At 48.2% G+C, this 14,246-nt stretch overlaps 1 protein-coding gene across 1 annotated transcript in view; it reads left to right on the top strand.

Moving 5' to 3' along the window:
* The first annotated feature begins 9,664 nt into the window (after positions 1-9,664).
* The window catches only part of LOC144932397 (POU domain, class 6, transcription factor 2-like), a 55,264-nt gene continuing 50,682 nt past the window's right edge, over positions 9,665-14,246 (top strand). Inside the window, exon 1 of the mRNA XM_078856409.1 lies at positions 9,665-9,710. Within this exon, the coding sequence (XP_078712535.1) occupies positions 9,693-9,710 (18 nt within the window). The 5' untranslated portion in view covers positions 9,665-9,692. The remainder of the gene's footprint in view (positions 9,711-14,246) is intronic.

Consider the following 14,246-nt stretch of genomic DNA (forward strand, 5'->3'; position numbering starts at 1 on the left):
CGTGGACCCGGCTTGGACACCGTGCGCCGGGGCTATCGTTTCCTCATGTGAACGCCGTTCTTAAACGTCTGCTATTTTAAATTATTTTCAAAATCATCAACGCTTGTGATCTATATACTGCTCAATGTATTGCCTTCCTACATTGTCGCTTAAGCATAACTCCTTGGAACGGGTGCTTGACCATACTTCATAACAATAGTAACTGTCGGTTTGAAGTCGCGCTACCTGACATTGGAACCCGGAATGAGATGTTAAACGATTACACATTTATTTCAACATTTGAATCGACGTATACCTACACACAAAACGAAATAAAAAGTACGTTGAATATAGCACTGCTTGTTTGACGTATGGGTAACAACACCTAGAAGTCCAAAACAGTATACACAGATGTATTTACTTAGGATTTTTTTTTTATAAGTGCATTAATTAAGAGTGGCAACCATCGTGTGATATAAAAGTACTGTTACTTTTTAAATATCTATTCACATCGGCACAGACGCATACTCCAGCTGAACCATATAAAAGCGAATCGGCACCTTCGGAGACAACCCCTTCAGAGTGTAGGGGTGTTAGAGAGAGAGCCGTTATGCATGGCAGCTTATGGGAAACAAACACAGTGGGCGGGGCTACGTGAGTGCACGGGGGGGGGGGTGCTCTCAACGACGTCCGCACCAGGCAGCCCGGGGCCCCACCCCTCAGCGGGGGTGGAGTATAAAGGGGGATGTGTCAGAGGGCTCGGGGCAGAATGCTAAACCAGTGAAGACCGAAGATCGTCTAGCTAGAGCCCTGGACTCCCCTGGGACGCCGCCCTTGTCAGGGCCGCGCAGGACCGAGCCAGCGGCGTGGTCCCGAGAACCAGAGCTAGTGCTCTGGGACTCCGGGTACCGTAGCCCGACTTACCAGTGTCGGGCCAGACAGCCTCCCCTAGCCCGTTAGTGGAGGACTAGGAGGTAGGTCAGAGATAGCTAGCAGTGTATTCCCAGCTAGCCGGGTGAGGGGGCCGATACCCCCTCCAGTATTGTATGTCCGCGGCTGTGACAACTGTTGCGGAATAAATACGTGTGCCTCAACCCCGGGTGTCCAAGAGTCCTCAACGGTATTACATCTGGTGTCAGAAGTAAAAATCTATGAACATGGACACGCGCCGGTCAGCTCGGGTCAGGATACCGAGGGCGGAGGACACCGCTGCAGTCGGAGAGCCCGGGACAGGTGAAGAGAGCACGGAGCAGTCGGGGCCAGATACGGCTACGCTGCAGCAACAGGAGGGTGGAGAGGTGTCGGCAGAGGGGCTGAGGCAGGCGCACGCCAAGCTGATGGAGCTGCTGCACGCCGCTGCCAGCATGCTGGACCACATCACTCAGCTGGGGGCTGCTGGACCGCCACGGGGCGACGAAAGCCGACGACCACAGCCCCTTCCCGCCATTTCGGCGGAACACCAATTTGAAAATCCCGCCATCACCGCAGCTGCAGTTGAGGGCGTGGCCGGCCTGAGCATCGCGTCCAATGGCAGGCATACAGTACCTGCCGCGTCATTGCCAACGGACGGGACGTCACCACGGGTGCGACCGGCGATGCCATCGGTCGTGCGCGCCGAAGCAGAGCCAGGTGAGGGGGACGAGGAAGGGCGACCTTCTGCGGCAGCCGCTGCGTTACATCAGCGACTGCCTCCACTCAAAGAATTTGTGGGCGAGGAAGGCGACTGGGGCGGCTTCCAGCGGCGCTTCCTCGCTCACCAGGAGATGGCGAAGTGGACGGACGCCGAGGCTCTCCGCGCGCTGCCAGCACTCCTCGACAGCGACGCCCTCGCCACTTTAACATCGGCACCGAAGGAGAGGCGCTCTACGCTGCAGACGGCGATGCAGGTGCTGGCTGCAGTTTACGGTCCGCCGTCAGACTGTCGCCAACTTTTCTACGATCGCCAGCGGGGGGCAAAGGAGTCACCTCTGGCGTACCGCACAAGCCTCCTGGCACTGGCAAAGGCGGCCTTTCCACGGATGGACAACGAAGATGTCGACGCCATGGTTACAGAGAAGATACTCCTGCTGGCGGACGACTTGGAGATCGTCATCGTCGCACAGGACGACGCGGAGATGTGCTCCCTCCAAGCAGCACGACTCCTCCACGCAAACTTGCTCGCGCAACGACGCAAGGCCAGCAAGGCAGCGAGCGGGCGTACCGTGGCCGCAGCCACCCTCCCGGCGGAGGAGATCTGCGCCATCAACCATCAACGGCGGCAGGGAGCGGGAGTACGGGCGGACCGGGGCGGCTCGAGCCATCCCGATCATCCGTCGTCGTCACCAGCGCTCCCGCGCTGCTACAACTGCGGCATCCGGGGCCATGTCGCCTCGGGGTGCCGCTCTCCTCGGCAGCGCGGGACGACACCTCGACGGGACGCCGGCCCTCTTCCCAAGCTCCATCATCATAACCCGGCGAGTCGCGGCACCTCACATGTTTGGCGCACGCACACACCCGCCACACACTCATACACCGCACCGATTGGGGGGCCAATATCGCGCACCATCGCACCAACACGCACCGCTCTGGGTACTCAGATTGAACCCAGCCAGTGGTCCGTGTTGGCCATTCGTGTTGTAGCCGCGTCGTCGGGGTCGTCAGCCATTGTGGGGCACATCGACGGGGTTGAGGTGCGCATCCTGGTCGATACGGGAGCATCGGCGACCATTATTTCGGAGTTAATTTACAATATTCTCCCTGCCCAGAGCCGTCCTTTGATGCCTGTTAACGTGCCATTCTTTGCTGCTAACGGGGACTCACTTGGCATCATCGGACAGATTCGAGCCCTAATTTGTATCGGGGATATTAAATTGTCTGGGCCGATTTTTGTTTCCTCCTCGCTGGCAGTTCCGTGCCTGCTGGGGACGGACTTCCTGGCCAAAATGCCGATTAGGATATTAATCGACCAGGGATGCATTGAGCTCCCGTCGGGCCGACGCATGGCGTTTCTGCCATCCCCCGGTACGAGTCGGACGGCGTTCGCAACGGTGCCGGCGGTTGTAGATAGAACGGTGCGCGTTCCTCCGGGGGCACAAATGTTGGTTCCTTTGAAACTTCGGCGGCCCTTCGCTAAGGGCATTGGGGCCCAAGGGGTTCTGCTGGGGCCATCTAGGGCCAGGGTTAGTGGACCTCATTTACTTCCGGCCCAGACCATAGTAAGAGGGGACGGAGACCCCTTCATCGCGGTCCTCAATGTGGGCTCGCAGACGGTGGTGGTCCCGCAGGGGACCGTGCTTGCTCACGCGACGCCGGTGCCCTGTGAGGAACCCGTCGCGAATCACGTGAGTGCTGTCCCTGCGCCGCGACCACATTCGGACAGCGATGAAGGGTGGCTCGAGGCGCTTTGTGCGGGATCAATGGACCTATCAAATTCAGAGCGTCAACAGCTTAAAACGCTACTGCGGGAATTTTCCGACGTTTTCAATCGGGACAAATACGATTTGGGTTGCACTCATATGCTGTGTCACCATATTGATACGGGTGACAGCGCGCCAATACGCCAGAATCCGTTTCGGTTAAGTCCCGCCGAAAAGGACCATGTCAAATCGGCTATTGATGACATGTTAGCCGCCGACATCATTTCTCCTTCCACCAGCCCTTGGGGAGCGCCGATCGTCCTGGTTAAAAAGCAGGACGGCTCGTTGCGGTTTTGCGTTGATTTTCGGCGCCTTAACAAAATTTCGGTTGCCGACGCATACCCGCTCCCACGGATGGACGAATCGCTGGACGCCTTGGCGGGAGCGCGATTCTTCTTCACATTGGATTTACTTTCGAGATTCTGGCAGCTTCCTCTGGACGATGATTCAAAGCCTTAAACTGCTTTCCGTACACCGCACGGCCTGTTCCAATTCAACCGGTTGCCGATGGGACTCCACTCAGCGCCGGCAACTTTCCAGCGTTTGATGGAATTGGTTTTGGCTGGATTGCAATGGGATTCGTGCCTGATTTATTTGGATGACGTTATCGTCTTTAGTAAAACTTTTGACGAACATCTCCAGAGGTTGCGGGCGGTTTTCCTAAAGATGCGGGCTGCTAATTTGAAATTCAAACCCCAAAAATGTCATCTGTTACGCGATTCGGTGCGTTATTTGGGACACATCGTGGGGCGCTCAGGTATTGCTACCGATCCCGCCAAAACGCAGTGCGTCAAGCTCCTGGCCGACTCCCACCTCGGTGGGAGAGGTCAGGAGTTTTATTGGCTTCGCGTCGTATTACCGACGTTTCGTCGCAGATTTTGTGACGATTGCGAAACCCCTACACGCTTTAACATCAAAAGGGGTTCGGTTCCACTGGGGTCAGGAGGAGGAGGCTGCTTTCTGCTCCCTTCGGGATGCCCTGGTAAAAGCGCCTCCCTTGAGTTACCCCGATTTTTCTAAGCCTTTTTTGCTCGACACCGATGCGAGCAACACAGGTATTGGGGGCGTGCTTTCCCAGGTGGTTGACGGCGTGGAACGGGTGGTTGCGTACGGCAGTCGGGTGTTGTCTCCGGCGGAGCAAAGATATTGTGTCACCCGTCGGGAACTGTTGGCAATTGTCTATTTCATCCAACAGTATCGCCCATATCTGTACGGTCGGCATTTCATCGTCCGCACAGATCATGCGGCACTGCAGTACGCCCTGCGAGTTCAACAGCCATCGGGACAATTGTCCCGATGGTTGGAGATCCTCCAGGATTTTGATTTTGAAACCACCTACCGTAAGGGCGTTTGCCACACAAATGCTGACGCTCTGTCGCGCATGCCAACCACCTCCGAATGTGCATGCCTCCTGGGGTCGGGACGTTGCAGGCCAGCAGGGGACATACCGGTTCCGGTCCTGGTGGCCGCCGGCCACGACGAAACATTGGTTCCAAATTCAATCGCACAACAGGGAAAAGATTCCCTGTTGGGGATGCCCGTCAATGAATGGGGGCGCCTCCAGATGGAGGATACCTCTCTCCTCGGGTTGCGTCGTCGCGTCGGCTGTGCTGCGCAGGGCAGGGGTGATGCCGACGCATGGGAATTGGTGCATGGTCTGCTGATGCACTGGGACGGAAAATCCCATCGACATCGGCTGGTGGTCCCTTCGGGGTTGCGGGGCAAGGCGGTGTGGGCCGCACATGAGCGCCTCCTACACCTGGGGACCCAAAAGACCCTCGCCTTACTCCAACTCGATTATTTTTGGCCAGGCATGACGAAGGATGTCGGGGATTTACTGGGGTCATGCCCTCGGTGCGCGCAACGAAAACCGCCAGCACGGGTGTCTAACCCACCCTTGCAGTCAATCAAAGTGTCCAGAGTTAACGAACTCGTCGCGCTGGATATTTTGGGCCCATTCCCCGCCACACCCAGGGGCAATAGATATTTGTTAACTGGTGTGGAGTATTTTACACGCTGGCCTATGGCCTGGCCCCTTGCCAACCAGTCGGCAGCAGCCATCGTGGAGGCCTTTGTTCAGGGTTATGTCCTGGACAAAGGTGCTCCGGAGCGGCTGCTGACCGACCAGGGCAAAACATTTTCCGGTAAATTGCTCAAAGAAGTCTGTGAGCTCCTGGGCATGAAGAAAATTTGTACCTCCCCGTATCACCCGCAGACTGACGGGATGGTCGAGCGTCTGCATCAGACCATCGCGTCAATGTTGTCACAGCAGATGTCGGACTCACAGACCGATTGGGACTTGCAAATTCAAGGGGTATTGGCGGCGTACCGGATGGCCCCCCACGCAGCTACGGGATTTTCACCCTTCTACCTCATGTACGGCCGCGAACCTGACCCGCCTGTTCGTGCCCAGCTACAGATCCCCGCGCCTCAGGGAAAAACTAAATTGGCTGACCATGTAAAATTTAATTTGGCCAAATTGACAGAGGCATGGGATGCTGCCATGCAAAACTCTGACCTCCGTCAGAAAGCGAATGAGCGGCTCAGACTGGGTCGGGCGCAAATGCTGCAGTGGAAGCCGGGGGACAAGGCATGGCTGCACTGTCCCCAGGTGCCACTCGCAACCTCCTCTAAGCTGGTGCGGCCGTGGCGGGGCCCTGTGGAGGTGGTCGAGGTTTTGCGACCGCAGTGCGTGCGCATCAAATGGGGGAAGCGGCGGTGGTTCATCCACCCCTCTAGATTAAAACCCTTCGTTGCGGTACACATCCCCACTTCACACACGCGTGGCCAAACATGTGGGGGGTCGACCGACTCACTGGGTCCGTCTCCATCGCGCTCACCTAATGCCTTGCCGGCTGTGCCACCTCCAGGTGCATCAGGAATGACGGGCTCACGCCCAAATCACCCCTCCTGGGGATGCCAAGGGTCACGCGGCGTCGGATGAGGACTCACTCCGAGACGGACAGTTGCCACCTGACGGTCCACCACCCGGGGTTACCCCGTGTGAGGGGCCCGCTGCACGGACACGCGCTATAATGCGCAGACTGTTGTGAGGCCGGAAGATGTGTACATAGGTTGTGTTCATTGCGTGTTGTGTGTGTGGTGGGTTCCCTGCAAATTGTGTAGACTGTTTTTACGGAATTCGTATTTAATCGGGGGGGTGCGTCGGGTTGTTTTCTCTTCTTGCTGTTGCGTTCTTGTTGTGTTGTTCTTGTTATTGTTGAAAAAGAGTGAGGCACACGCGCGGTCAGGGGGTAAATGCGCTTTTATTGTCGTTTTTTTTGTATGTTGGCAGCCGGGACGGCTGCAAGCTATGCGGGGGGGGGGGGGGTGATGTAGGGGTGTTAGAGAGAGAGAGCCGTTATGCATGGCAGCTTATGGGAAACAAACACAGTGGGCGGGGCTACGTGAGTGCACGGGGGGGGGGTGCTCTCAACGACGTCCGCACCAGGCAGCCCAGGGCCCCACCCCTCAGCGGGGGTGGAGTATAAAGGGGGATGTGTCAGAGGGCTCGGGGCAGAATGTTAAAGCTAAACCAGTGAAGACCGAAGATCGTCTAGCTAGAGCCCTGGACTCCCCTGGGACGCCGCCCTTGTCAGGGCCGCGCAGGACCGAGCCAGCGGCGTGGTCCCGAGAACCAGAGCTAGTGCTCTGGGACTCCGAGTACCGTAGCCCGACTTACCAGTGTCGGGCCAGACAGCCTCCCCTAGCCCGTTAGTGGAGGACTAGGAGGTAGGTCAGAGATAGCTAGCAGTGTATTCCCAGCTAGCCGGGTGAGGGGGCCGATACCCCCTCCAGTATTGTATGTCCGCGGTTGTGACAACTGTTGCGGAATAAATACGTGTGCCTCAACCCCGGGTGTCCAAGAGTCCTCAACGGTATTACAAGAGCATAGAGAAGTCAGGCTGAATGTTGCCAATTGGAGATATTGTTTGTTCAAAGCAGTACATTGGAAATAGATGACATTTCTAGGCAGTTGCTCAGCACACCACTTGTGTCTTAGCTGTCTCACATGATTTCCCAAACTGCAATCCTTGCGACAAAGCACACCGCCACGTCTTTTTGCGTTTACCAATTTACTTCCATTCAAATACAAGTTCAGCCGTTCCACGCTGCACTCGCCAGATGATTGTTAAGCACGTCCCACGTGACGTGCACAGCAATTGACGCTGTCTTTTTCGCAAACGCGCGTGCATACATACGGACACTGAGATTTCAATTTCAATTTGAATCGTCTCTCGATTTTAATTCTCAATTTTAATTCTTAAAATTTGTATTCTTAAAATGTATATCTGGGCGTCTGTGTACATGATTCCACGTTACACAGACAGCATTGAATTGCTAGGAATGTCACGTGTTAACAATTATCGGGTGCGTGGAAGGACGGAATATTTGGCGTAAATTTATAAACGCAGGAAATCAGTGGCGTGATGGGTCTCCATGACTGCTTTATGCCAGTTCTTGGTATTTACTGTATAGGTGAAACGTGTGCTGCTGTTTTTTTCTTTGCTACACCTTGACGAGCATCCCGCACGTGTAACAACATGCAGTATTGCTATCACTTTGAATCTTAAAGCATGGACTTTTAATTGCATAATTTATCGAGTTCCCACACTCACTCTGCCCCGCGCTGTGAGTTTACTTAAGTACTGATGTAACCTGTATGGAATAACCAGCATCGAAAAAAAGGGACATAATTATATTATAATACCATGCTATTTAACAAAGTAATGATGTTGAATTGGACATGCTTTGATGTTAAACCACGATTAGATATGTGCTTTGTAAAATGTGGATGTGACAAGCATTAGATTTGGTCAAGTGAAAATGTTAGACGTTTATATTTTATATGTGGTTCAGCACTTGCCTAGATTTTATCATGTTGAAATGTTACATGAATTAGGTTAATTAATTATCATAATTGCAATCCAAATTTAAATATTCATACCCAATGATCACATCTATGAAACCTACTTAAATCAGGAACAAACTTTTATTACGAGGCAAATGGCTAAATGTATCTGTAAATATTTCCATTCATCCGGTTTTTATAAAATTTATAAGAGTTACCATCATAGTTATTTTCAATGTGCTCATCTCTTGTACACACCTTTTTGTATGTGTAGAGTAATAGCGCTGGCTGCTGACAGAAAGTGGTACTGACAGCATAGGGCAGTATACACGTCAGCAGGGACAGTATATACTGGGAAGAAAATAACTAAGGGAAAGCTCAGGAAGGGGTCCATCTGGAAGCCACGGGAACCTGCTAGTAGGTTCCAGAAGGGGGGCGTGGCAAGGGTGGAGCGAGGCCACGACAGGAGGATAAAAGGGAGCCCTCGGCGAGAGCTCTGGGCTGTTACTGGAAGTGGATCCCCTTACTGTGTTTCTGTTCGTCACCTTCGTTGCCGTCGTCTTGACCATCACTGGGCACCGCTAGCTAGACAGCCTGTCAACTGTACTAGCTAGATAGTGCCGTCGAAATAGACGGATGTGCGATATATATAATTCGTGTGTAACCACGTCGGGCGTTTGTAGTCCCCTTTGCGTGCAAGAATAAAGAAGGTGCCTTAAACTATCACTGTCTCCGAATTGCATCATTACATATGTTTAACAATTTAGTAATTCAGAATTAGATCAATAATTTATACAACAGTATGCCGATGTGTAATTCAAATAAACCTTTTTATTAAAGACACGCTACAATAATCGTCAATATTTAGATCAGCATTCCAGAATCAGAATTCAGCTGTTTATAAAAAATAAAATAATCGACTTTATTGATTCATAATAATATTATATACATGGCATATTATAGGTTTTTTTTATTGTCAATTATTGAAATAAACATTTTAGGTACCATAACAATTCTTTATATTCACCATACTATTGCTTTTCACTAAAATTTGGAGAAGATCAAGATACCATAGTGGCCAAAGCTGTTGATGCCACCAAACCTTGCGAACTGTTCCCACCCTCCGCTGGATCTCGCAGCAGCTGTATGATCCAGCGCGACCTCCATCGTAGACACGCGACCTCGCCAAAACACGTTAATTTAAACCCACGTAATTTGTCAGAGTCCCTTTATATCTCCTCCACATTCCGCAGCCCACGTTTCTGTTAATGCGTGATATTTAAAAGTCCACGGCTGACAAAACTGTAATACCCATCCGGAATTTTCTCTGGCAGCACGGCGCACCGTGAAGGTCTGACCTCTCCCTTGACCACCATGTCTGATGGGGTTGGGGAAGTGTGGCAAGCCCCATGGAGCCGGGGCGGCCGTTCCTCTGGCTGAGAGGTCCGCGGCTCGTGGGGACGCTGATGACATCCAATGGACAGGTAAGGCTGATGGTGTCTCTAAGGCCGCATCTGTACTCCCTTCACCCTGCACGCAGCTCGTTACTGACAGCGCCGTGCAGCTGAGGTATGCGGCAGCGCAACCAAAGCGTGATGCTCATGGTTCAAGGAGCTTCTCTTTGGGAGATGCTAACTCTCTACACCTCTTGTATGTATGCTCTCTGTGCTCCCTTGTCAACGCCGCATTCATTTAAAGTGAATGCCATTATTACAAATGAGATTTATTTATTAAAAGTGTTCAATGAACATTATTGTCATGGTATAAAATTATCAGCTCGTTTAGGAAGTTATGTCAATAATAGTACATTCGAAACCCAACTTACTACTTGGATATAAGTTAAGGGTGGTGGTGGGGGTGGTTAAGTAAGTATTTGGTAATTGTGTGATAAGATAAACAACTATTTCCCTGACTATTTTAACGTTGTGTTTCTGGTGATAAATTATATATATAAAATGTAAGAGCCTTAAGCAATTACCGTCTCCATACGGTTTGTAAATCAAGATCTTTCACAAAGTCACCTTGTATCCAACCATTCTCCCACGATATGTCTTGTTATTTCGGAATTTAAATGTTTAACGCATTGGTTTTATTGGGCCATACTGAATAACTATATCTGCAGAGGTGTTGTATTTTCCATCATCCGATACAATAGTCATATGCTTTCAGATTTTTTACTCCAGAAAAAATATGAGATATGAAGAACGGTCAAACTATGTAACATTTCATCTCATTAAATATGTTCTAAAATTGGAAACATTGGAACAATGTCAAAAATCATGAGCTAGCCTGCGTTATTTTTTGTTCTTTTATTTTAGATTTCTCTTGATGTCTCTTTGATTAATCCGACGAGAGCAGGTTGTAGGTTAGACTTGTGGGCTGGCTGACAAATCAGTGGCGGCAGAGCTGTCAGACAGGATCAGAGCGAGCTTTCATCAGTGAGATTCGATCCACCCGATTCCCTGTACGAGCTTGCTCCTGTGACCATCTGCATAATATTTTTCAACAAATCTTTAATTTCTTAGTCACCAGCTTGCGTCGTTATGTTTCATCAATGCGTTGTATTAAAGTAAGACACTATTAACCTTTTACTTTTATTACAAAAAACATTTTCTTGTAAAAATATTCTATTCGAAATTGTCTTTCTGATTGCTGAAATTACATGGAGGGGAGTAGGGGTGTAATTTCGGGAGAGGAGAGGCAGCGAGTAATGCTACACTAGGTCAAAGGTCGCCCAGTGCCAGACCTCATCTGACATATGTCACATGTTTCCATGATAACGCTCTAAAAAGTGCCCCGTTTGCTGATATTGCTAGGACAGCTGGACCTGATAGGTTGCGGCTATGATGGATGTCCTACACTGGAGGACTGACCAGCATGCATTAAAAGCAGGTGTTTTATTAAATCTATTTTGATCAAATATGCAAATGTGGTAGCGTAATGCACAGTTTCCATGCATGTTTGCATATTTTAATTCATTTATTTACCAAAGAAATATGTTTTAATTAACGCAGCTTCCCCTTGAGTATTTCACGAAATATCCTTTTAAATTGTAACGTCCACTGCAATGAAGTGTAATGTTTCATATATTCCAATACTCGCATTGTTTTCTACAATGGAATAAATACAATTAAGTATTATATTTTTTAAAAATCTAGATGTGTTTTTATATACATCACAAAGTGCCGTAATCAGATGTGTGATGCTGTGTAAAAATAAATGCCCTTTGTTGACATATATTATATCCATTCAAATACAGATTTACACAATCGGCTCACGATCTGGTTTCTTCGTTCATAACTGGAATTTCAAGCCTAAAATAAATGTAACTATGCTGTAATGTTTAACACGTAGGCTTTCGCGACCAATATTGTTCATAATCAACGATTTTTGGGTTTAGATCGCGTTATTTATAAATGTGTCGTAACCCTCCACCACCCGACACGGCCAATCAGTAAAAAAAAAAAGTGTCACGTTGACAAAAGACAAATAGTTCACTGCTTTAGCCCACCGGTGTGTTGAAGCGTGAAACCACAACATTTACAATTTGAGTACGACGTTTCGCTGGTAATTGCATCCAGCATCATCGGGCAATTCGCCAGAATGGTGAGGCTCTGCTGTGTCTCCCGTTCTTATATAGAGCAGCAGCAGGGTGACGTCATCATTAACTCATTAACTCATCAGGTGCAAAGATTTGAGGGGGGGGGGGTTATTGTAATTATATACTTGATTAGTAATAAGGCTATTGTTACGATGCGAGTTGTAGATTAGTAATCATTTGGAATGTGTTCTATTGTGATTATGCTACATTAATAATCAGTTAGTGCTTGTTTCCCTTATAAGGAATTGTAATGCATCTTATTTAATAATACGCTTCCAGGCCGCACTAAGCCTGTAGCTGTCTGAGCGATTAAAGTTATTTCTGTTTCTCTCAATCTCAATGGATTCTCTAATTAGTCTTTGCCAGTAGTAACTAGTTTTACACAACACTTCAACGTTGTCAAAATCAATTGAGTGTCCCTGTTGACAAGCATGTTCTGCCACTGCCGACAGTTGTGTTTGCGATAGTTTAATATTTCTCTGGTGTTCTTTTAGTCTTACACTAACGTTACGCCCTGTCTGTCCAATATAGCATCTGCCACATACACAATTAATCCGATATACACCTTCTGTTGATAATTTAGGTAATTCGTCTTTAGTGCACGTTACTAATTGTTGAATTTTGTGTACTGTACCAAATCTTACTGTAATGTTTTGCTTTTGCAAAACACGGGCTAATTTGTCAGTTACTCCTGAGATAAATGGTATTTTTATTGTTTTAATAATCTGATCGCTTTCAGCAGTGTTGCTTTGCGATCGTGATATGAGCAATTCCTAATTAAGCCAAGGGCTTCAAAACCACCTAGACTGTATGGGCTACCAAAGATCCATAAAATCGGCATCCCTTTACGACCCATAGTCAGTACAATTGGCTCTGCCACATATAAATTAGCAAAATATGTAACTAAACAAATACAGCCCTACATCGGTAGGACATCATCATTCATAAGAAATTCAGAACATCTTGTGAATATGATCAAAGATATTAAGCTTAACCCTAATGATATTTTGGTGAGTTTTGATGTGATTTCGCTATTCACTAAGGTTCCAGTGAGCGAGTCGCTTAAATTACTTGATACACTGGTAAAGAATACAGATTTACCAAAAGATATTCCGAAACTCGCTGACCATTGTTTAAATAACACTTACTTCTTATGGAGAGGTGAATTCTTTAAACAAAGGGAGGGAGCAGCAATGGGCTCTCCTTTATCTCCTGCTATAGCAAATTTGTACATGGAAAACTTTGAAACCAGAGCACTTGCCTCGAGCACATTAAAACCATCCTTTTGGTTTAGATATGTGGATGACACTTTGGTTGTCTGGCCACATGGTAAAGATACACTTAACGATTTTCTAAATCATCTCAATGCACAAAACCCGGCCATTCAGTTCACCATGGAAATGGAGGTGAATAACACACTCCCGTTCCTGGATATTTTACTTGGGCATGGCCTAAATGGTAAAATAACACACAGCGTTTACAGAAAGCAAACACACACTGATGCCTATCTGAATGCGAAATCGCATCATCACCCAGCTCAGAAATCCTCTCTAATCAAGACGCTCATACATCGGGCTAAAACAGTGTCAGATGATGAAAGTCTAGTGAGAGAGATTAAACATGTTAAAGAAGCACTAAGACAGAATGGCTACAATAATGCTCAAATTAACAGAGCACTAAATGCCAAATCACGATCGCAAAGCAACACTGCTGAAAGCGATCAGATTATTAAAACAATAAAAATACCATTTATCTCAGGAGTAACTGACAAATTAGCCCGTGTTTTGCAAAAGCAAAACATTACAGTAAGATTTGGTACAGTACACAAAATTCAACAATTAGTAACGTGCACTAAAGACGAATTACCTAAATTATCAACAGAAGGTGTATATCGGATTAATTGTGTATGTGGCAGATGCTATATTGGACAGACAGGGCGTAACGTTAGTGTAAGACTAAAAGAACACCAGAGAAATATTAAACTATCGCAAACACAACTGTCGGCAGTGGCAGAACATGCTTGTCAACAGGGACACTCAATTGATTTTGACAACGTTGAAGTGTTGTGTAAAACTAGTTACTACTGGCAAAGACTAATTAGAGAATCCATTGAGATTGAGAGAAACAGAAATAACTTTAATCGCTCAGACAGCTACAGGCTTAGTGCGGCCTGGAAGCGTATTATTAAATAAGATGCATTACAATTCCTTATAAGGGAAACAAGCACTAACTGATTATTAATGTAGCATAATCACAATAGAACACATTCCAAATGATTACTAATCTACAACTCGCATCGTAACAATAGCCTTATTACTAATCAAGTATATAATTACAATAACCCCCCCCCTCAAATCTTTGCACCTGATGAGTTAATGAGTTAATGATGACGTCACCCTGCTGCTGCTCTATATAAGAA

Source organism: Lampetra fluviatilis, chromosome 1 (assembly GCF_964198595.1).
Source record: "Lampetra fluviatilis chromosome 1, kcLamFluv1.1, whole genome shotgun sequence".
Lineage (NCBI taxonomy): Eukaryota > Metazoa > Chordata > Hyperoartia > Petromyzontiformes > Petromyzontidae > Lampetra > Lampetra fluviatilis.